The sequence below is a fragment of the Aquila chrysaetos genome, chromosome 2 (genome assembly GCF_900496995.4).
Source record: "Aquila chrysaetos chrysaetos chromosome 2, bAquChr1.4, whole genome shotgun sequence".
In the NCBI taxonomy this organism is placed as follows: Eukaryota; Metazoa; Chordata; class Aves; order Accipitriformes; family Accipitridae; genus Aquila; species Aquila chrysaetos.
In genome coordinates, this window is record NC_044005.1 from 13,529,593 (window position 1) to 13,553,066 (window position 23,474).

Below are 23,474 nucleotides of genomic sequence, written 5' to 3' on the forward strand. Positions count from 1 at the left end.
ACTGCCCATCACTAGATCAGCAATTGCACCAGTGTTTCATAAGAAGAAGTTTGACCCTTTACAGCCTGGGGACACACACACAGCATCAGACATCCACCAGAGATAAGCTCAAGATCTTTTCTTTCACTTCACTTTAGTGGTGGGAATGATTGCAGACTGAAAGGCAACTATAATGCATATGCACAATTTCTTCACATCTAGGTACACTGTGTCAAAAACACTAGACCACTCTCAAAAACTGTGTAAGGTATGTTCTAAGACTACTTTTTTTTTTTGCCAAGTCCAAGCAGGCATTCTTCTGCCCTTCATTGGCCTACTAGTTTAAACTGCAAGAGCCAAGGTAGAAACAGATATAAAACTTCACCTTTCCCACTGTAAGACAGATTACTTCCCCCTCTCCCATCTGCACTAATTTTTCTCATTTCCATCTTGCTGTCCACTCTGCTTCTAATTGCATGCTCAATTCTAGTCTCCCTGACCCGACAGTCCCAGGCACTACCAGAAATATACTATTTAAAGTAGGGCAAAATGGAGGTTCTAGACCAAGTAACAAATGTTTTTCTTTGCAGCTGAGTCTCCGAACAAAAGGTTATGCCAGTCAATAAGGCTGTATGCATAACTTTTTTAATAAAAAGTCACTACTTTAATTCAGTGTCATTTGCTTGTGTCACACCCTGGATGTTACAGCTTGTGCATGAACCTACTATGTTCTACTGCTATGTACTACTAAAAGATAGGAAGTATTATTCATAACCTGTGGTGCTAAATATTCTTATTTACAAATTTAATAAAATAGATTGAAATTCACTAATTAAATAAACAGCAGTTAAGTCTTGAAAAATTTTAAGCAGCATCTTGTATATAGACTGCTATACTAATATAGAATCATAAAATCATTTAGGTTGGAAAAGATCTTTAAGATCATCAAGTCCAACTGTTAACCTAGCACTGCCAAATCCACCACTAAACTATGTCCCTATGTGCCACATGTACAAGTCTTTTAATTACCTCCAGGCATGGTGACTCAACCACTTCCCTGGGCAGCCTGCTCCAATGCTTGACAAGCCTTTCGGTCAAGAAATTTCTCCTAATATCCAATTTAAACCTTCCTTGTGTAACTTGAGGTTGTTTCCCTCTCCTCCTATTGATTGTTACTTGGGAGAAGAGACTAACATGATGGACAATATTTCATATTCTTTTTGTAAAAACACTATCTGTGTGAAGAGAAGAATGTTGCAGTCTAATTTGGTCTATATGAAAAAAAAAAGCAGCATAATTCATATGGGCTGAAAAGTTGAGTTTATTATATCAAGAAAACAATGACTGGAGGAAAAAAAGTCTTATCGCTTGACATTTTCACATTGCCTACACCACTACTACTCAACATTTGAGCAATCTATTAGGCTTTCACTGCCAACTTTGAACACTGGAAAGCAGTATGCATCGCACTTCAAAACATGGGTTTTTTGGGGTTTTTGTTTTGTTTTTTTTTTTTTTTTTTTTTTTTTTTTTAAAATAAACCTTCAGCACAAATCAGTTGCTCATAAGCAGTAGATCAGTACATCTGACTACACTTGGAAAATTCTACCCTAGCACTGCTACAAGGCACCATAAGCACAGTATGCAAACATGTATCTACACAACAGAGTAGCTAAAATAAAGATGATAAAAGCTGTGTTAGTAAGAGAAGATGCATCAATCATCATCATCTTTTCATCACAGATGGCAGTAAACGTAATTCTAAAAGATCACAAAGCCTTAAAATTGACAAAGGAAAAATTCATATTCACTAAAAAGACATCACTCCACTTGACCCACGCTCAGGAAAACCAGACCAATAAACAGCGATAGACCAAGTCTTCTCACAATGCCAAGAGATACTTTAGTACAAAGTAGGGTTTGAGCATGCTGCACTGAGAACAGATGACTAATATTTTGCATAGAGCCCAGAGCCCAAATACTTTGCTTTGATGTGAGATTAGTGAATATACTTTCACACAGACATTTCTGGGTTGAAGAAACTTAGATATTTCCTATACTGATTGCAAAGAAGGCAACACAATAGAAGTCCTCATATAAGGACTGAAAGAAAAAAAGCAGCCACCCAATGTGTTTGAGCATTCAAGTATGTGCAAGTTTGCACATGTGTACACTTGATATATAATGTATGCTGTCCAGATATAAGAAGTATGACAGTTGAGATGTTTCTCTGTCTCATGTCCAAGATCCTCCACAAGAGTCATTCTAATTTAGAAAGACATACCTTTTAAAGCCGGCAGTTTTTGAAGCTCCCTGTTATTGCTAACATTAAACCTTGAAGAACTCTGCCGCTTTTCTTTCTTCAGTACTGTCTGTGGTGCTGGTACTTTGATTTTAGAGAGTTGTGCTGGGGGAGGAGTGCTGTTTGATTTTTTGTTTGACACCTGTTTAAAAAGAAATGAAAGCAGTTAATTGCAGCTGAACTTAGAAAATCTTCTAAAAAAGTTTTTGTTACAGAAATAAATGAAGCAAAATAAGCTTTTAATCAAATTGCTCTATTCATCGTCCTCTGAATGTATAGGTATCTATTCTTCTGTTTCATCTTTTCAGTGTTCATTTCTGTACCACAGCCCTCATATAGATGGGAGTAGATCACCTTGTTACATGCACTAGCCCATTTATTTGAAGTTACCAGCCAACTGAAGAGGAATTTTCAAATAATGTAGTTCCTTAGCTACTCTCATCTTTTCCCTGAGAAGTCCAGGTCTCCAAGGTATTTCGCTAACTTCAGCTTCAAAGGGATCACAGGACCATGTCTATTTACAGCAGGTGAACCTTCCACTGCCTATCTGTACTGTGCCTTGCTGCTAAAGTCCTAAGCTTCACTAGGGCATTCAGGCTTTGATATAAATCTAAAGGAGCAAGTCTTATTACTCTAGTAGCTTCAGCAGCTTCTAAAACATACATGAAGATCTGTAGCAGTTTACTGCCTACTCAGAGCAAGTTGTTTTTACTGTAATAATCCTTATCAGATTGTCACTGTACCTCTGTATGAAGTTTATAACATAAAACCAGAAAAATAGTTCCCACCTATAGGTTTCCAGTTTGCTGTTACTTCCCAGACTATACTTGACAGTGCTCTCCCTCAAGCTGAATAAAATGCATCATTAACAAAAGCCTGTCAGAACTTGTGATGCTGCCTTTCTCATTCCTTTTTTGAAGAAGGAAAAGCAGGTTTAAAGTAGGCAATAGTTAATTTTCTAAATATGAATAGATAAAAATACGTTCTTTATAAGAATGATAAGACATCTAGGAGTGACCCAGACTAAAAATACAAAAACAGCTGAGCAGGAAATCTTACTGCAAGTATTGTAATTCATTTCACAGGACCTTAATTTGCTGTAGAAGCCTTTCAAATTTGCAAACAATTTTACACATTACACACCAAAGCACACATCTGAAAATACAACTTGGCACTTTTCTCTTGCAGGAAAGACCATATTCTCCTTTTCAGAAAGCGCCCACGTGGTAAGAAATAGGAAAAAAATCAGATGCGAATGGGATTCAGGATGGAAATCAAGTTGTAATGCTGCTACTTTGGCAGTTTGAATGGATTTAATTAGAGTTTTGTTAAGTATAGTAGATATGAAAGCAGTGTTTTGTTCCTGCATGAAATAACATAAATGGCATTTTCATAGGGATATGGCTAAAACAACAGAAACCACTTTTCTTCATGTTCTAAAAAGGATTTCCAGAATAGCTTATTCATCAACAACTTCCATACGGTCTAGGAGTGTACCCATTCAGTGCACATGGAAATGTTACCATACATAAATTTATCTACCTTTAGAGTCTCCAAGACAGTAATTTTATTCAAATTTTGTTCTAGCAGCGTAACTAGGAGAGAAATGTATATGCTTCAAGAATAGATTAAGTAGTGCTATGTTATATACACTGTACTTAATATACTGAAGATATGACTGAAAACATTTAGTTTTCGTTAAACACATTTAAGTTAACCATTTTGCAAATTTAATACAACAGCAAAAACGCTTACAGCCTTATTGAACAAATAGAGGGAGACAATACACTGAATACTAGAAGGTGTAAGTTACCAAAACCACTCTATAACTCATTTCAGTGAAAGTGGCATACATCAGCAAGTTAAAAGCATTTATGTACAAGTAATACCTATTACATTGCATTTTTCAGACTATTCCACTTTTTAATCCCAAACACTAAATGCTTAAAAATCTTGTTGCTGAAATACCAGTGGTCTGCAAGGTAAATTCTATCCATTAATTGAAGTTAAAAAAAGGCATTCCAAATAAAAATATGAATAGACTAAGCAGAAGGAAAAACAGCACTAAAATTAGGAAGCAATGACTTACCAGGTTTTAAACTGTAAAAGCTAGTTAAGATGCATTATAAACAAGTACCTGTGGCAGAGTCGACTCTGGCTGAATGCCAGGTGCCCACCAAAGCCACATCTATCACTCCCCCCTCCTAAGCTGGACAGGGGAGAGAAAATAAAACAAAAGGCTCGTGGGTCGAGATAAGGACAGGAGAGATCACTCACCAATTACCATCACGGACAAAACAGACTCAACTTGGGGAAAATTAACGCAATTTATTACCAATCAACCAGAGCAGGGTAATGAAAAATAAAACCAAATCTCAGAACACCTTCCCTCCACCCCTCCCTTCTTCCCAGGCATAACTTCACTCGCAGATTCTCTACCTACCCCCGCCTCCCAGCAGCACAGGGGGACAGGGAACGGGATTTACAGTCCGTTCATCACACATTATTTCTGCCGCTTCATCCTCCTGGAGGGGCAGGACTCATCACACTCTTCCTCTGCTCCAGCGTGGGGTCCCTCCCACAGGAGACAGTCCTCCACGAAATTCTCCAACACGGGTCCTTCCCACAGGCTGCAGTTCTTCACAAACTGCTCCAGCATGGGTCCCTTCCATGGGGTGCAGTCCTTCAGGAACACACTGCTCCAGCACGGGCTTCCCACGCAGGGTCATAAGTCCTGCCAGAAAACCTGCTCCACCATGGGCTCCTCTCTCCATGGGGCCACAGGTCCTGCCAGGAGCCTGCTCCAGCATGGGCTTCCCACAGCGCCACAGCCTCCTTCGGACACCCACCTGCTCCGGCGTGGGGTCCTCCAGGGGCTGCAGGTGGATATCTGCTCCACCGTGGACCTCCACGGGCTGCAGGGGGACAGCCTGCCTCACCATGGTCTTCCCCACGGGCTGCAGGGGAATCTCTGCTCCGGCACCTGGAGCACCTCCTCCCCCTCCTTCTTCACTGACCTGGGGGTCTGCAGGGTTGTTTCTCTTGCATTTTCTCGCTCCTCCCTCCAGCTGCAGTTTCTGTTCCACAACAACTTTTCCCCTCCTTAAATGTTATCTTAGAGCCGCTACCACCGACGCTGATGGGCTCAGCCTTGGCCAGCGGTGGGTCCATCTTGGAGCCAGCTGGCATTGGCTCTGCTGGACACAGGGGAAGCTTCTAGCAGCTTCTCACAGAGGCCACCCCTGTAGCCCCTCCCCCCCCCCGCCCAAACCTTGCCATACAAAGGCAATACACTACTACTGCACAGGATTCTGTATTTCAATATTGTGCTTGAGCCTAATGGTGTTTTTCTGAACTGGCTATCTTTCACTGCCACCTGTTTTTTGTTCATTACTTGGAACAGGAAAAGCTGCTTTCCTGTTTCCTCTATTCCCAAACAAATTCACAATTTCAAATTAACAAGTGCTTGCATGTGCTTGCACAGATACGCACACTATGGTATCCTAAGGTAACACACACCTCAGGAAACCAAGTATTCTAAATAGCAGATAAATTCTAAAATTAGCCAAAAGTAGTTATTTAAGAGGATGGGTAATGTTTCTAATTAGAAATGTTGAAAGAAAGCATTTTTTGTTGCTATGGCAACTTCCCATCTAGCAGTGATGACTCCAGTGTAATTCTAGCCCTGAATCGCTGGCCAATTTATCCAACAGATTTCCTCCTCCTTCCTACCATCAACCATGATCATCCCTGCTCTTCAGTCATGCTCCAGTCATTCAGCCAGCATGTACCAGAAAGCTGCAAAAACACTTTCCAGTTCATTATTATTTGAATACTACACTACACAGCTGTACCAAATGACCTCTGCAAGTGGCACTATGGTGCTACCACAAAAGAACTGGCTTCCAGAGCTTGCAGACAACCAGCCCTTGGATAGAAGGGCACCTGGAAAAAGTGGGTTAAGTCAGCTTAAGCCCCACAGCTCAGCAGTTTTAACCACTCCTCTAAAAAGAAAACAAATTCAGACTAACAGTTCTGTGTATGCATTTGCTAAAGCTTTCAAAGTAACATACTTAACTTTTTATGAAGGTACAGTGCTCATTAGTTCACACTGAAGACCTGTCATGGTTTAACCCCAGCCAGCAACTAACCATCACGCAGCCACTCTATCACTCCCCCTCCTCAACTGGACAGGGGAGAGAAAATAAAACAAAAGGCTCATGGGTCGAGATAAGGACAGGGAGAGATCACTCAACCAATTACTGTCACAGGCAAAACAGACTTGACTTGGGGAAAATTAACTTAATTTATTGCCAATCAAACCAGAGTAGGGTAATGAGAAATAAAACCAGGGGTTGGGGTCAGTTCATTACACGTTGTCTCTGCTGCTCCTTCCTCCTCAGGGGGAGGACTCCTCAAGTTCTTCCCCTGCTCCAGCGTGGGGTCCCTCCCACAGGAGACAGTCCTCCACGAAATTTTCCAACACGGGTCCTTCCCACAGGCTGCAGTTCTTCACAAACTGCTCCAGCATGGGTCCCTTCCATGGAGTGCAGTCCTTCAGGAGCACACTGCTCCAGCGTGCATCCCCCACAGGGTCACAAGTCCTGCCAGAAAACCTGCTCCGTGGGCTCCTCTCTCCATGGGGTCACAGGTCCTGCCAGGAGCCTGCTCCAGCATGGGCTTCCCACAGCGCCACAGCCTCCTTCGGACACCCACCTGCTCCGGCATGGGGTCCTCCAGGGGCTGCAGGTGGATATCTGCTCCACCGTGGACCTCCACGGGCTGCAGGGGAATCTCTGCTCCGGTGCCTGGAGCACCTCCTCCCCCTCCTTCTTCACTGACCTGGGGGTCTGCAGGGTTGTTTCTCTTGCATTTTCTCACTCCTCTCTCCAGCTGCTGTTTCTGTGCCTGCCACAACTTTTTGTTTCCCTTCTTAAATATCTTATCCCAGAGGCGCTACCACTCTCACTGATTAGCTCGGCCTTGGCCGGCGGCGGTTCCATCTTGGAGCCGTCTGGCCTTGGCTCTGTCGGACATAGGGGAAGCTTCTAGCAGCTTCTGACAGAAGCCACCCCTGTAGCCCCCCTGCTACCAAAGCCTTGCCACGCAAACCCAATACAAGACCCCAGCTCAGCTTCTTCCTCCCAGTAACAAACCAAACTACTTCAGAAACCACAACCCCTGAGAGTAACCAATGGACATTCTGCTACATCAGTGAACAATTCAACTTATTTGACACCAAAACAGTCAAACTACAGATACATTTTTATTGATTCTCCTCCCGTGACTAGAAAGGGAAATACCTATTCTTCCCCTTGTTCTAGCAAACAGCTCCCTCCTACCCAAATGTTTATATACTCATAGACACATTCAATTCCAAAAGTGCTGATAAACCCCTAAAAATGTGTAAAATTGCTCTGAAAAAATGTCAGACTGAGAATGTGTTCCTTCAGATCATAATTAAAACCCAAACATCAGGTTTTCTGATCAATTTAGTTTTCAGAAGCTAGAGCTTTACATACTTTTATGAACATTAAGACAATCAGGAACAGTGTGATTCCGACTTTTAACTTCTGCTTCTAACAACTGAAAAAAATAGAGTTTATGTTCCTCAGTGCCATTGAATAAGCCTAAAATGAATTCAAGAGAGTGAAAGGCAGCAACGAGAGAAGGAGGTTTCTTGCCAGTCATGACAGTTCAAGATAGTCCTTGCATCCCTTCTTCCCTTAAGTCCTCCTGCATCAAGCAGGATGCAGTACATTCCTTGTCTTAACATCACTGTTTTGAGCAAAGTTGGATCCTTCATCCCCCTGACTAGTACACAGGGAAGCACAGGTCAGAGCACAATACCAAGTTTGTGACCAGGGAAGAAAGATATGAGTAGACCAAGCACATCTACAGTTACAGCCAATTTTCCTTTTTAAATTAAACTGATCAAACAGCCCACATGGCAACTTTTACTTTTGGCCAGCCACCTACAACATAAGAGAGAGAGTACTGGGATCTGGAAGGAGGATCTACCCTGCACCCCCTGTATGTTAACAAGTCTTTCAGAAGACCCTATTCTTCCCTTTCCGACAGTCCCCCCAAAAACTGGTATTCAAGCTACCTTGCCCAAACATGGGCAACCAGAAGAACTGTGTCTGATCTTACCTTTCAAAGCACACTCACTAATAACTGATCTAGACCAAAGCACACAAAGCCTTCTGCTCCACAAAATCAAGAGCCTAGCCAAGCCAAGCCTAGGGTGGGGTCAACTCTATAACAATGCAGCAAGCTTTCATACCACTTTCTAAGATAAACTGGTCAGAGCAAGGTGAGGATCTGAAATTACAATAAAATCACCTGGATGCATCTGCATTCAAGATTAAAAAAATTGGATGGCTTACTAGAGACAAAAATCAGATCACCGCCTAAGCACAAGGCAAGAGAGATTCTCTCTGCCTGAAGAAAACACAGTGCTAGGCAGCACCCCATATGGTGTTTCTTGATACAGATCAGTCTAACAGTAATCTGCCAATTTCTTCCCTCTAATGAGTATCACCACTGAATTCAAGGGCAGCAGCAAGCCACATATCAGCAAAAACCTTGATAAAAACTCCGGACTACAAAAGCTGGATAGGTGAACCTTGTACCAATTAACACATGATTAAGACTCCCTGTGAAATGCAGGTACACAGAGCAAAAAGCATAGAACACTTTTAATGAGAATCATTAGTCTGAATCTGAGAACAGAGGGAGAATGCTTCTGTTAATGCAGAATTAATCCCTTCCTTCTTTTTCTTTTGGTATAGTAAGTAGCCTCCATGGACTTATTTTTCATTAAGATAAACAGAGTTCTGATCTATAGCACCCAGAAAAGCTCATTTCTTACCAAGGCAGCCTCAGAAGGGGCTATAAAATCATTCTGGATTATATACTGGAAATATACTTACAATGAAACTGAAATACAATTTACTGAAACTAAACAAAGAACATAAGAAAACATGAAAGGGACATTTAAAACTTCATTTTCAAAACTGTATGAGGGCCCAGTATGTAATCAAAATAATCCGGCTAAAAGGTTGAGGCCTAATATATAATCAATGTAATTAGGCTGAGAAGTTGAATTTAATTTAATGTCTTGAGATGAGAACTGAAATCAAAGATCAAGGAGTCAAAATGGGTGGAGAGCAGTTAAGAGCCTTCCATGCAGTTTTTTCCCCTCTGCAGTAACTTCAATGTAGCATGAAAATCTCTGAACACTCCAGGAATCTTGAACTCTGCTGCAGAGCTCTCCCCTTTGCGGATCTTCATCTACTGTTTTGGGGGTGGGAAACAGGGACAGATCATATCTGGCATATGGCTCAGTAGCCACCAACCTGGTAAACATACCTGTAGCATACCTGCAGGAGGTGAGCTGGTGGTGTTAGATTAGCAGTTGGGACCAAGGCAAGTTGTTCAAGACAGCACACTACCAGGAGAGCAATATTTGTCAACTGATTTCAATGCTGTGTTGTTAACACCACCAGTTCAACATGCCTTCCAACAGGACAATATCAGAATAAACTTTTGTTGTTATGGTATGAAAGATATGACCTGACAGAGCTATCCAGACAGCCTACAGAAATTCTAGTTCATGCAATCACTGGTAAGGAGTATGTTATGGAACAACTAGCTACAATCTTAATGTCAGTCAATCTACTGAGACTCAGTGCAAACTATACAAAGCTTGATACAGATTCTTAATCATCTGGACACAAACAGGGGCATTGATCCATAAACAACCCAGTTAAAAACAGCAGCAAAACAACATGCTTGCTGGTTACCATTCTGGATGGTAAACAGTTCTGAGGATCTCACTTTGTTGAGAAGTCTTGCTGCTACGCCATTATTGTTCACTAGTTTCACCGCCACAAGATTGTTTGGACAGACAACTTATTGAGGAGCCTCTGGAGATGCAGCTTGTGGTGCTGAGGGCTTTGGTTGGTTTCACAGAGACCACAGTTTTGATTTCTATTGTTTTTCCTCAACAAAATCATTTGCCAGAATGATACCTGGGTTGGCCAGCTAGAATGATCTTTGCAGCTACCTTTCTAGCAAGTATGTTTATTATCATTCAAGATTGTCTCAGTGATTGAGATATGCTGAGACTAGCACTGGACTGTCCAGTGTAACTTACTATGTTTTTATTTGGTAAGATAGCAAGAGCTGTATCCAAAAGGTTTGAGGATCCACGTTATTATAATGATAAACAAAAAGACTAACTTTTCAACAGGGTGGTGACAACAAAATTTATATATTTTAGCACACTAATCAGCACTCACTGATTTACATTGTAGGACTTGTTTAGCAACTGTGATTTTGCATTTATATATAGCAATGTTACTGTTGGCTACTCTTGATGTCTAACTGCGGAGTTCCATTAGTGTTTTGTCAGAGACAACATGGAGTTTGTTGAATTGCATCAGTAACTGGGAAGTTCCCTACAAGCAGTGAAGGTCATCTGGCCCTCTTCACTGTGGAGGAGTGCCCACGGCAAGTTTTACAGTCACAGACCATTTTAGGAGACTGATCTACAACTTGCAGAAGCTCTTCCACCTTTCTTGCTGGTGTTTATTTTTCACGACACAAAGCATTGCTTGCATTTCCTGTTAGCTGCTTACATACAAGGCTCAAGTTTTATCTTCTGAAGAATTGTATCATCACAGCTTTGTGCAACACATTTGACTTGCGACACATCAAACCAATCCCAGCAATTGCCAAAGATATGTCAGCTTGGTGTACTGCATCCTTCACATTCTTGCACTGTAATTTTACATTCATAGTTAAATATCAGTAGCATAAGGTTTGGTTTCCATTTGTTCCTTGTAAACTTAATTTTTTTTTTTTTAACTAGTTTACTCCAGGAACAAACTGACATTTGATTCCTTTCAGTCAGAGATCAGATCTGCAGCCTGAGGTTGTAGAGTATTGGCAAAGATGATAGGGTGCCCAGTCTCAGACTACAAGTGGATTCATGCTGGTTTGCATTTGCTGAACCACCACCATCAGTGAGCACCTGGTACTTCACAAACAGGCAGCAAAGCAACATTTGTTTCTTAATGGATCTTCTGTAATCAATCTTCAAAGAAACAAATGCCCCCAGAAAAGCAAAATTTGTTACCTGCAACCATCAGTTAGCTAATTAAATATGATTAAAACTAGATAATGTCCTAAGTATTATTTCAAAACATTTGTATAAATACAGAGATGAAGAATCTGAAAAATGATAGCCTAGCTTAAATTACTTTAGTTCTTGATTTTAATTTGTAATTTCTCTCTGATCAGCCTGAACCACCCTTTTACTTTCCAAAAAATCCAACAAAAACTACCTTTGTGCTTCTTTTTATATATATATATATATATACACACACACACATACATATATATGGACACATATACATGTAAGGTTCCCACATTTAAAGGAAAACACACACTAACTCATCTCATTTGCTTTCAGGCCCAACTCCTATACTCTACTGTTAATTTTAATTATATAAAGCTACTGATGAGCTAAGGCTACTGTATATGTGGCTTTACCAATGATGTCTGTGTTCTTGTGCTCCCTGATCCATTCCTAAGTTTCTCACTTCACATACGCTTATTGAAATTTTTTTTGCTTCACCCCCTGCCCACCAATTTGGTACTTGTATTAGATGGTATACAAGAGAGTTATAGTCCATGACAAGGTCCCTGGGCATTTAGTAGTATAATAATAACCTTGACCACTTCTAAAGAACTGTTTCACCAAATCATTTCATCTTTGGCTCTCATCATGCTTTTACTTTACATGGCACTATAAAAGTTTACTTTTCAGTACTTCAGACTGCTAAACCAAACAGCGATGAAGAAGCATATTAAATTATAGTCACTATAAAGGTGTAGCAAATTATAACATTTGGCAGTCATCTTTTAAGAAGTATATTATTCAGGAATGGGGCAGGATTTTTTTCCTAGAATTTTTTTTTTTTTAAATTGCCCCCCAAAGCCTGATGAGGAGGGGGACGACGACATACAAACAAAAAACCAAAACCTACCATGCCACTTGTAGAATTACAAATTTATTCTGGCTTCAAATGAAATTGAGAGGGCAAAAAAGCCAAACAAGATTTAATGTTTGTAAAGTCTGTGAACATATGGGTGGATTCAACGGCTACCTGGTTTTTCTTACTATTTGTATTCTCTATGGGATAACTATACTAATAATTCTGTATTACACCTATGCATTAATAAACTTTGAGAGGACTCAGGTGTTCAAGGAGTGGTAGGCCTTAACTCCTATGAAAAAACCTGAGAAACAATTTGAAACAAAGGATGAAAAGGATGTTTTCAGTTTACAAACTGCTGATACCCATTTTTGAAGGCCACTTTGCTCCTTTGATTAGAACAGCCTTTGCCTTCACTGCTGTGTTTCCATTCAGGAAGGATTCAGAGAGTTTAAAAGCATGATTAGGAAGTAGAGGATATCAAGTACTGAAACAAACCACAAACCAAAGACCTCACACACCATATGTTACACAAGTGGTTGTCAGCCTTGCGTAAGAACTAGAAGGGCACAGGATCCTGTTTTCAGAAGCATCTCCTTCTAGGTAACAAAATACTTTTATACAGCAGCGTTTGATACACTTGTTTAATCAAATCCATTAGTTTTAAAAGCATAAGATTAAAGTTACATAACAATCACTGTTAAGGTAACATCTTTCACTATTCAGGTACATTTGCTCTGGATGCAGAAGGAAATTCCAATTCCCAAAAACAATAAGGCAAGATGTCACTAAAAATTGGAAATAGGAAATTACAGAAGTTAAAAACAAAAAAATGCATAGCTGCTTTAAGAGTAATACATAGTGCATCTTTCTAGTCAGCAAATAGCATCTCATTTAGTACTAAAGGTGTATTCACTTGCTACACTTAAGTATTTTTCAATAGTTCTATCAACCCATTAAAAAAAAAACCTGTAAAAAAATCAGAACTGCAAGCCATGGACAAAAATTACTTTTCAAATTTTTTTTTTTTTTTAAAAGAAGTTGGCACACCAGTTTAAAGACAAACAAACAAAAAAAAACCCAAAGCCCACAGACTTTATTTACATAGCTGGTACAAGAGAAAAATCCATCCTGATTTTGTATACAGTTTTGGTTTTAAGTCCCATTTTGCTAATGTTAGAAGTAAAATCCCAAACCAATAGCCCTAGAAAGCTTCAGAAAACCGAAGGTCTAGCACTGTCTGTTTATAGCCCTTCCTCAATTCAAGCTTGAAAGGACTAGTTCAAAATTTCAAATTCATTTCACAATATGAGTACCTCTCTTCTTCCAAATGAAAGACGACCAATTTCCAAATCAATTTTATCTACTGCATGGGACTGACTCATGAAAACACTGGCTATTTCGCCTGTCAGTCTAGCTGGGACATATTACTGAATACATACTGAAGAAACAGCTAGAGTACAGCTAGGTTTGTTATGTGTTGTATTCAGCAGTCAAACATAGCTTATTGATTTGGTCCACTGAAAACTTGGGGATTTGGGGATGCTTTATTACAGGCTATCAGCCATTCCTGATCTACATGGCTATATAACTGGCATCAAACCGACAATATGGTAGGGAATACTACCAAAACCCTTAAAACACTGTTTTATGTTATAAATAAATTAATACTGAACTTCAGGCATTAATTAAAAGAGATAAATCTGATCTATGCTAAATATATACTTTGTAAAAGACATCTGCTTCTATGAAGAACAAATACAGAAGAATCTTCTGCCTCAAGGATGCTGAATTCAATGCACCCAAGAACATTGTGCCACTGAGTGACAGAGATTTCCATTATTATTGTTAGGTGGGCAAAGAGCTTAAATGACAACTGCTTTATACAAGTGCAATAAATATATATACATTGAGTCACATGCAGATACAAATTAGCATACTAAACAATTAAAACAGGATAATCTCAGCTGATTGAAAGAATGTTGTGTGACAAGTAGATATTTCCAGAAATTATTTAGGAGCAGTCCCAGTCCTAATACATGTGAAAAAAGCGGGGAAAACAACCCCAGAACTTTTGGAAAGGTATTATCCTCTCCCTCGACCTCCAGAACTCAAGCTCCTCTGCCATAGTCCACAATGAGTTGCCTAATAAGTACTGATCTGTGCTAAGACTTTCAAGTTGTATTGGGTTTGCGTGGCAAGGCTTTGGTAGCAGGGGGGCTACAGGGGTGGCTTCTGTCAGAAGCTGCTAGAAGCTTCCCCTATGTCCGACAGAGCCAAGGCCAGACGGCTCCAAGATGGAACCGCCGCCGGCCAAGGCCGAGCTAATCAGTGAGAGTGGTAGCGCCTCTGGGATAAGATATTTAAGAAGGGAAACAAAAAGTTGTGGCAGGCACAGAAACAGCAGCTGGAGAGAGGAGTGAGAAAATGCAAGAGAAACAACCCTGCAGACCCCCAGGTCAGTGAAGAAGGAGGGGGAGGAGGTGCTCCAGGTGCTGGAGCAGAGATTCCCCTGCAGCCCATGGGGAAGACCATGGTGAGGCAGGCTGTCCCCCTGCAGCCCGTGGAGGTCCATGGAAGGGACCCCAGGCTGAAGCAGGCGAAGAGCGTGAGGAGTCCTCCCCCTGAGGAGGAAGGAGCAGCAGAGACAACATGTGATGAACTGACCACAACCCCCATTCCCTGTCCCCCTGTGCTTCTGAGAGGGGGAGGAGGCAGAGAAAATCAGGAGTGAAGTTGTACCTGGAAAGAAGGGAGGGGTGGGGGGAAGATGTTTTAAGATTTGGTTTTATTTCTCATTACCCTACTCTGGTTTGATTGGCAATAAATTAATTTTCCCCAAATCAAGTCTGTTTTGCCCGTGACAGTAATTGATTGAGTGATCTCTCCCTGTCCTTATCTCAACTCACAAGCCTTTTGTTATATTTTCTCTCCCTTGTCCAATTGAGGAGGAGGAGTGATAGAGTGGCTGCGTGGTGCTTAGTTGCTGGCCAGGGTTAAACCACAACAGGTTTTCAGTGTTAACTAATGAGCACTGTACCTTCATAAAAAGTTTTAAGTACATTACTTTGAAATCTTTAGCAAATGATTACACAGACTTGTTAGTCTGAATTTGTTTTCTTTTTAGAAAACAAAACCTCAGCTAAGCAACCTTCTAAGCCACATACTGCCCTAAGCAAAGCATACCAGGATGGAAGACCATACATCTACTCTGTTTCTGAATCTCTCTTCTTGAGTATCAACTACTGACCTCACAACAAATACGAAGAGAGGTCCATGTTGCTTCAAATGTAGCATGGCTCTTTCGGTATTACATCAAGTAATGAAGGCATAGCTAATTCAAGAAGATTTATCTTGTGTTCTTTCCCCTAAATATCTGCTTGGTGGGAATGCTGGAGACAAGAAAATAGGCAAGATAGACCTTGCTTTCAAACACAACTACAATGGGATTCTTTGAGATTTAAATGAAGACTTATTTACTTCAGTAGGTCACCTGTGTACTGCAGCTACTGTTTAGTACTTCTCTACACACTTATGGGCTATTGCCATAATTTTCAAACTGAGGCAAGCATCAACTTAAGCGATCTTCACCCCCTTTCAGCATGGGCATCCTGACCTGGCATACTGGGAATCATTTCAATCCCTTTTCAAACTGGCCATACAGCTTCACTCAACTGAAATCTCATTTCCCTGACTGCAAGACAGGAAAAACACTTGATCATTTTTGTAAATATTAAGATCTGTTGTACTTTTTTTATCTATAGAAGTCCAAGGCATCATGAATTTAGTTAAGTGCTATGAAAGCGTCTATAAATAAAGTATTTGTGGGATGCTGCTGCTTGTGTTGTCCCTGTTCTTTGAATAGCAGTTTCTAGCCTTTACAATCTATTTGCATTAAATTCATTTGCATTAAATGCATTTTGAGGAAAAAAAAAAGTTAAATGAACCAGCATATTTCCTAATCTACTCATAGTCCAGAAGAGGATTTTTAAAAAGCCATGTTAAAACACATGTAAAAGGAAATATGAAGACAACCTTCTCTAAAGAAAAAAAACCAAAACCAACCCTAAAAATGTATTCAGTGCACTCCAGAATATCTGTATTTACTCATCTCCACTATGTTAACAAATAGTTTCTGCTCATATAGGCACCAACTAACATACATCATGATTACAGCCAGCCACAATAGAAAGCAAAGTCTACATTACTATTTGTGTGCAATTACTCTATTAAGTTAATGAGTCAAGCACTGAGGTGTTCAAAATTGTATGGAGACTAAATACTGCCCACTGGGAATGGCAATCATACGATATGTGTCAGTCACATTCCCAGTCCCTTTCCCATTCTGTCCCTACTCACATATGATTAATTATCATAGATAAGTTAACTGTACTTTTCATTGGGAATTCTACCTGGAAGGACAACTGAAAAAGAAAAATGCATGAACACTACAACATATTCTCCTATTGAGGTTCATCTCTCTCACATTTTAAGTTAAAAAAAAAAAGCTAGCTTTGCAAGCGCAGAAGGAAATTACAAACAAAACTGCATATACATTTTCAGTTAACATTTAAAGCTCTCCACTAATTAACTATGGGAGCTTTACACCCTATCCTGATGTACCAAGAAGGAATAAGAAAATCAGTTTTGGTCTCAGCAGCTTGTCATTCAGAAGCTTGAGAAAATAAGCAGTCAACAAATATACAGCAAAGATACTGATAATGATGAGCCTTACAATTGCACAGGAACTAAAATTACAGCCAAGAAGTAGAACTCTTTTTAACATCACAGCAATATACTGTAAAGACAGAACGTATTACAATAAAGTACATCCATTTAGACCATTATAAACATCTATACTGATACATTTCTTATTTCATTCTATGAGCTTTCCTAATAGCTAAGATCCCCCCTAGGAGCTAGGTTCCCTCCACCAAAACTCAATCACTTTTTAATCTGAATTTGCCAAAATACTTCTACAAGTAGTTTACAAGTTTTAATGATCTTATTAATTTCTGACAGTAGCATGCATCTTTCTGCACAACAAACAAATGAGAACTCATTGAAGTGCATCAGAAAGAATATACTTAATATTCCCACCCACCTACCCCCAAGTCATTTCAGGGAGGGAAAAATGGTAAAGCTGTGTGAGTATTTTGTTCTTAAACATTATCTTTCAGTATCAAGACATGTAGTTTAGAGGCTGACATACATAAACTTTTCAGTGTAGTATTTTACATTCAGACTGTTATGAACATTTTAAAGGAAATTTCAGAAGCCACCTAAGCAGTGGATTTCCAAATGAAGCAAATCTGTTACTTCTGAGTTTCTGGATTAATGTGGGAAAGGGAGTGAATAATGACTTAATCAACCCCTTTCAAGTCACTGCACCTTTCTGGTGGGCAAAACAGAGAGCAATGCAGAAGGAAAAACACCCCCAAAATTCAGCATCAACCACAGATTAATCAGTCAAAATGGAACATTCCATTGTATACCTATAAAAAGGAAAATCACACAACAAAACAACTGGCAGCCTTTGACTGAACCTAAGGTCTCCTGACAATGTAACAGGCTACTGACACACCAACACCAACAGTTTGAGAGAAGAGAGCTCTGGGAATTACAAATAATGATAAAAACTGCAATGAACAACTAGAAGACAAGCCCAAAACCTCACGATAAGACTGGAAAATAGGATAGATGTACACCTTATAAATATTCATCTATTTCCTTTTTGGTTAAGACTGTAGCAAGCAAGCATTTGTTTACTTTAACTAAAATTAACTTCCTCAAAAGCATCTTTAGAAGACTTTTTGTCAACTATTAGGGTAGTAGTTCCACAAACCTTCCCTCAAAGCCACCTGTCATGTCAAAATTATAATAATCTAGAAAAACTTAAAACACTCTTCAAAAGTGACAGCAAATTTGCCTTAAAAAACCCTACATATTTTAGTAATATTTACCTCATGTTCTTGGTTATCTTGTCCATCTTTGCCACTTTTTGCACTCTTGACTGATTTTGCAGGTTCCTTAAAAAAAAAAAAGTTTGCAGTCTCAGTTACTTTGAAAAGGAGGTCTACGCAGATTTTCAAGTCAAGAAATAAGGGGGTTTTTTTAGACACTCACTAAGAATACTAAAGTTGACAGGACAAAAATGATACTGTTTCCTTGGAAGATCTTAATGCTGAACTACCAGTCTCTACAAAGCTGCTTTAAACATTTTTCATCTGCAGAAAGGTTTTAGAATTTTATTTATGCCTCAAAATTCACCCATAAGATGAGTTTTCATATAGGTAAGCAGGCAGTGACAAAGAATGCAAGTGATTTGAACCATGTCTAAGAACTTACCCTTGCTGTCTTTGGTTTTTAGCTTGAGGAATATTTGTATTTAGTTTAGCTTTGAAATTAGCATCAGTACAGTACACATTTTACACTTCATTATTCTGTCTGTTCTAGGGGCTAGAAAGTCTAGTATTAGAATTAGGCCCACAACTCAAATTTCTCCTTCCCAGCATTGTACTCAACTTGCACCCTTCACCCATAGCATATTTAGCATATTTTTGAGATTTGTTATTGTCGTAAAGTTTGAATGTTTTTAATATCAAAGGGGGCAAAGATATTGGGGAAAAAGTTAAAACAAACAAACTCCTGTGAACCACAACACCCAACCTCCCCACATCTAATTTTAAAACGATGTTGAAAAACTAAAAGACAAGCAGAAGTCAAACAAACAGAAAAGGTCTGGAGGGATGGCAGCTGGATGAGGCAGACAGTATATTTCACTGTTTCTGACTTCCACTTATATGGCTAATTGCCTATTACATAAAGTGCAATCCAGTTAACTTTCAGCTGGATTTAGAAGTTTTCTGCAACCATTACTTGTGCGAGCCCCTTTCGTGGCTGCCAGACAAATCACTCCCGGGAGCTCCGGGGAAAACTGAGGCAAAGCGGGGCCAAAGCTAGATCCTCTCCCACTGTGAGGAAAAGAACACGGAAAGATTTCGAGTGGCTATTAGTGCTCCTTGAGGGCTTACGGCGGTCCCTCAAGCACAACTTCAACTGCAGCCAGAGTCACGCAGCAGTGAAACTTCCCGGGACAGGGACCGAGCAAGCAGCTGTGGGGACAGACGACCCCCCCCCAAGCCCCCAGCCCTGCCGCCATGAAAAACAGCCCCCCCCCCCCAACACACCCGGGCCGGCCCCAAAGTAAAAGACACCCCCTCCCAGCTCACCCTTTCGCCAGGCACGGCTGAAGACACGTTTCCCACCCCCTCCCTCCAGCGCTCCCCCGCACGCCAAAACCACGGCCTCCCTCCGGCTGCCCCCCACTCCGCGCCCGCCCACCGCGGGCTCCGCGCCCCCGCTTCGGCGGGGCGGACCCCGGGGGCCCGGCGAAACGATACCAGGACCCCCCCCCCCCCCCCGCCCAACCCCGGCCGCCACGGCACCCCCCGGACTAGGCCTCACCGGGAGCTGCCCCCTCCCCACTACCCGGTTCCCAGGGGAAGGAAGGCGGCCGGCACACAGCGGTGAGAGGAGGGGACTGCACCTCGCCCGGCTCTCCCCAGCGGCGGGGAGCGCCCCGCCGGCCCCCCTCGGCGCCGGGCTCCGCTCGCCGCTGCCGCCCCCCGCACCCGCCGCGCTCTGCCCCAGGCCCCTCCTCCCCGCGGGGCCCGCGCCCCGCTGCTTCCCCGCGGGGCCCGACACCCACCCCCCCGGCCCCCCTCCGACTCACTTTCTCCTTCTTGTTTTTATTCGGCATGGCCGCCCCACGCGCCGCAGAGTCGCAACCCCCGGCGGCCCCGCTCCGCGCTGCGCCCGCCCCGCGCTGCCGCTAGCCGCTGCCCCCGTCCTCGGCGGCGGCGGCCTCAGCCCTCCCCTTTCCTCCTCCGCCCCCCGCCCGCCGTGAGAGGGCCGCTGCCTCCCCATTGGCTACCCGCGTCACGTGAGCCGCGGCTCCCGCAGCGTCACCTGGTGGGCGGGGCTCGCGGCGCCTTCCCGCCCCTCACCCCTCCTGTCACGCTCCCGAGCGGCGGCGGCGGCGGCGCCCGGGCCCGGGCCCGGGCCCGGGCCCGGGAGTGGGACTGGGACTGGGACGACTGGGACTGTCCCCGCTCCGCCCGGGCTGCGGGGCGGGCCCCGTGGCTCCAGCCACGCCTCGGGGTGGGCCCCGCAGGCTGAGCCGTTCCTCCCCCGTGCCCCAGTCCCGCCGCCGCTGTGAGGGGAAGCAGCGGGGCGGGCTGAGGTGTCCTCAGCGCCCCGGGCCTCCGGCAGGATCTCCCTCAGGCGACGGCACCCCGTAGGAAGTGAGAGGTCCCTGCAGCCCCCCCCCCGAGCCCGAGCTGCCTATCGGAGCCCGCTCTTGAGTGAGGGGTATGGGCTCCGCCGCTGTGGATGCGGGGAGAGGGGGGACCGCCATGCGGGGTCCGGGACCCTGTCACTGAAGAGCGGCAAATGTTCAAGGAAGAAAAAAAGTAAAACAATATAGGGCATATCTGAAGCATTTTGGCCCTCTCGTACAAATCCAGTGTGGCCATCATCAGTTTGAGGACTTCAGTATATACTTGAAGTATATGGATAAGGAAAAGGTGAGCTTTGCATAGTCGCAGCCTGATTTTATAACAGTTTCTTTATCCCTTGTTTGTTTTAAAAGCCTGGGTGCAGATGTGTTTGTTTTCATGATGCCCACCTGTACCAGAGATACTTTTTTTCAGACAAATTGCTTTTTAATCTCTCAAAGCCAGAATGCAAAAATCAGAACAATCTTCTTAGACAAAAGAAGAAAGGTGCATATACTTCATCTTTACAAACTGTCTTTCTCACGTGGCCAGATTAAGCCCCAAATTACCGTTAGCTGAGGAAAAAACCCAGGGAATACTGAGACTCATAATAATGCCAAGACATAAAGCATTTAAAATTGAGGTTGGACGTGCTTATTAAATTCTAATTGTGCTGTGCTACAAAATGGTAGAAAAATTGCAGCCTAATTTATACCTGCATAAAAATAAAATTGATCTCTTTCCTTACTTAACCTGTGAGTATCAAAGCCAGCATGGGCAAGCATCTGTGCTTTCATTTTTAGGAACTGGGATTTCTAATAACCGCTTGTGTCTCATGTGATGGTATCTAACATCAGCTTGCATCCATAATATTTGAACACTTTGCTTTTGCTGTGGTGAAAGGACAAAGAAACTTTGCCTTTTCCAGGCACTGCAAAGTCTACTGACTATGGAGAGCTGCTTCCTCTCGCTTCAGTCCCCTTCCTTTCCTGTTTCTTAAGTGCTAGAAAACAAATCATGTCTGCCTCTTATCCTTTCCCTAATCTTCTCTGGTTTGAGGATTTAGAAATGAGGTGCAGTTATCACTATTGTGCTTCTGTTAAAAGCCAGTCATGAAAGAGTTACTACTAATAAATGAGACTGCTGACCAGAAGAACAACATGGCTTTTGAACATACTAAGAGACAGTAAGGGAAAGAAATCTACCTCTGTCTGTAGTTTGGAGTTTGATCAGTGTATGAAAGGGTTTGTACAGCCGAGGATAAACTTGAGAGCTTCCAGTTCTTTGTTAGGTTTCAGCTTCATAGAAGCTTAAACTACTCTTAATTCCCAGCTGTTGTGTTCCTATCTCCCTCCTCTGCACTGATGCTGGTACTGTGCAGGTCCTTAAACCAGCTCATAGAATTGATCAAGTTGAAAACTCTCCCCCCAAAGTGATATGTTGTTTGGGTTTTTTTTTTGCCTTGAACTGGCACACCAACACCTGCTTCTGTAAACACTAGCATTGGCCAAAGGAAGGGGGTGGAAATATGTGGCGGGGGCGGGATGTGACCTCAACAGCCTAGATTTAGATCAGTTTAAGCAGCTTAATGAGTTTCTCATTGGCTCTTGGCCTCCTTTGTGCTTGCTAGTGCTCATAGTTTTTCCAAATAATGGAAAAACTCCGTCAGTATTGTTGTTACCCAAGCACTTCTGAATAGCAGCAGCGAAAATTGTCTGTTCTTATTTTGCTGTTAATTGGGAAACCTTGAATCAATACGTCAGACTGAATGCAGGTTCAAAAGATGGCACTGACTCAGTTAACATTTAGGAGGTTTTCTTTGTGACCACAGATGTAGAAACTCTTGTGAAAACTTGACTCCCCCTCACCTCACTTGCTGGGGAAAGAGTCTTATTCACCAGTAACAGAAAGCAATTGTGTTTTTCAAGGCCTGCTGTATTATATGAAATAATCAGTGGGTGGAGGTGGTTTACAAGAAAAATAGTTCCATCTGTATGCTCTAGTGTCTTCAGAAAATATGAGAATAGGACAAGTGACTTACATTTTCATGTGGCACTGAGATGAAATCTTATTTTTACTACAGTGTCCCGTCATTATTCTGCTACAGAGTAGAATTAAATATGTAAATAAGGTGATGTAATAGGAGTGTGAATATGACTATATTAATATTTGCATTAACTTCTGAACATGTTTCATGCAAACTAGATGTTTTCAAAAACCAGAACAGATTCAGACTGATTAGGCTATCTCTGTAATTAAAATAGCAAAAGCTAATGCATGTAGCATAGCTACCAATTTGCATTTTTTTACTTTATTGATTAAATTGTCTAAACTTGCAAAAGTTAAATCACAAAATAATTTAAAGTCTTGTGTAAAACACCTGGATAATATTTAATAGCTTGAAACCAGGCCAAGTGTCCCATGTGCCAATGAAAGGGGAATATTTACACAGTCGATTACAACTGTATTGGATATTCTTTTTCTGTTTTGTTTTAATCCCTTTACAGCAGTTAAGCAGTCATGCTCTGGCCTGAGTTTATTGAACAGATCACTGTCACTGAGATAGGGATAACACCTTCCATCCCCAGTTGTATGGTTTTACTGCTTTCCATGCACTCTCTCTAGTTTAATTGGGTGGTATCCAGTTCAGCTTGCTAAAATGGCAGAAAACTAACTGAGCAGGGAAGACAGGAGACACTGAGACCTTTTGCTAGCAAGCTGTTAATTTGACTCAACTGAAACTATGCAACTGCACTTGTGGACAAGGTCTGAGAAGCAGGTGAACTGTCATCATTATACACAATTGTCAAATATTGGCAGGCTGTTTCTCAAAACACTTCTTTATTGACTGAAGCAGATCTCTTCTGTTTTCTGGCACGCTGTGTCAGACGTAAAGAGAGAACTGAA

At 41.9% G+C, this 23,474-nt stretch overlaps 1 protein-coding gene and 1 long non-coding RNA gene across 6 annotated transcripts in view; one reads left to right on the top strand and one right to left on the bottom strand.

The window, feature by feature from the left end:
• PPP2R5C (protein phosphatase 2 regulatory subunit B'gamma) overlaps positions 1–20,149 on the bottom strand; it is an 86,490-nt gene extending 66,341 nt beyond the window's left edge. For 3 of the 4 annotated variants that reach the window (XM_041128867.1, XM_030041540.2, XM_030041534.2), the window contains exons 1-3: positions 20,024–20,149; positions 18,252–18,317; positions 2,264–2,423 (exon numbers count right to left, since the gene is read on the bottom strand). In XM_041128867.1, the coding sequence (XP_040984801.1) occupies positions 2,264–2,423; positions 18,252–18,317; positions 20,024–20,050 (253 nt within the window). In that variant the 5' untranslated portion in view covers positions 20,051–20,149. Of the gene's footprint in view, positions 1–2,263; positions 2,424–18,251; positions 18,318–19,755; positions 19,776–20,023 lie in introns of those variants that run through there. The other variant, XM_041128869.1, reaches the window with a different exon arrangement.
• A 250-nt stretch (positions 20,150–20,399) lies between these two features.
• Positions 20,400–23,474, top strand: part of LOC115335136 — a 53,244-nt gene continuing 50,169 nt past the window's right edge. For both annotated transcript variants that reach the window (XR_005931575.1, XR_003921372.2), the window contains exon 1: positions 20,400–20,876. This is a non-coding gene — a long non-coding RNA (uncharacterized LOC115335136). The remainder of the gene's footprint in view (positions 20,877–23,474) is intronic.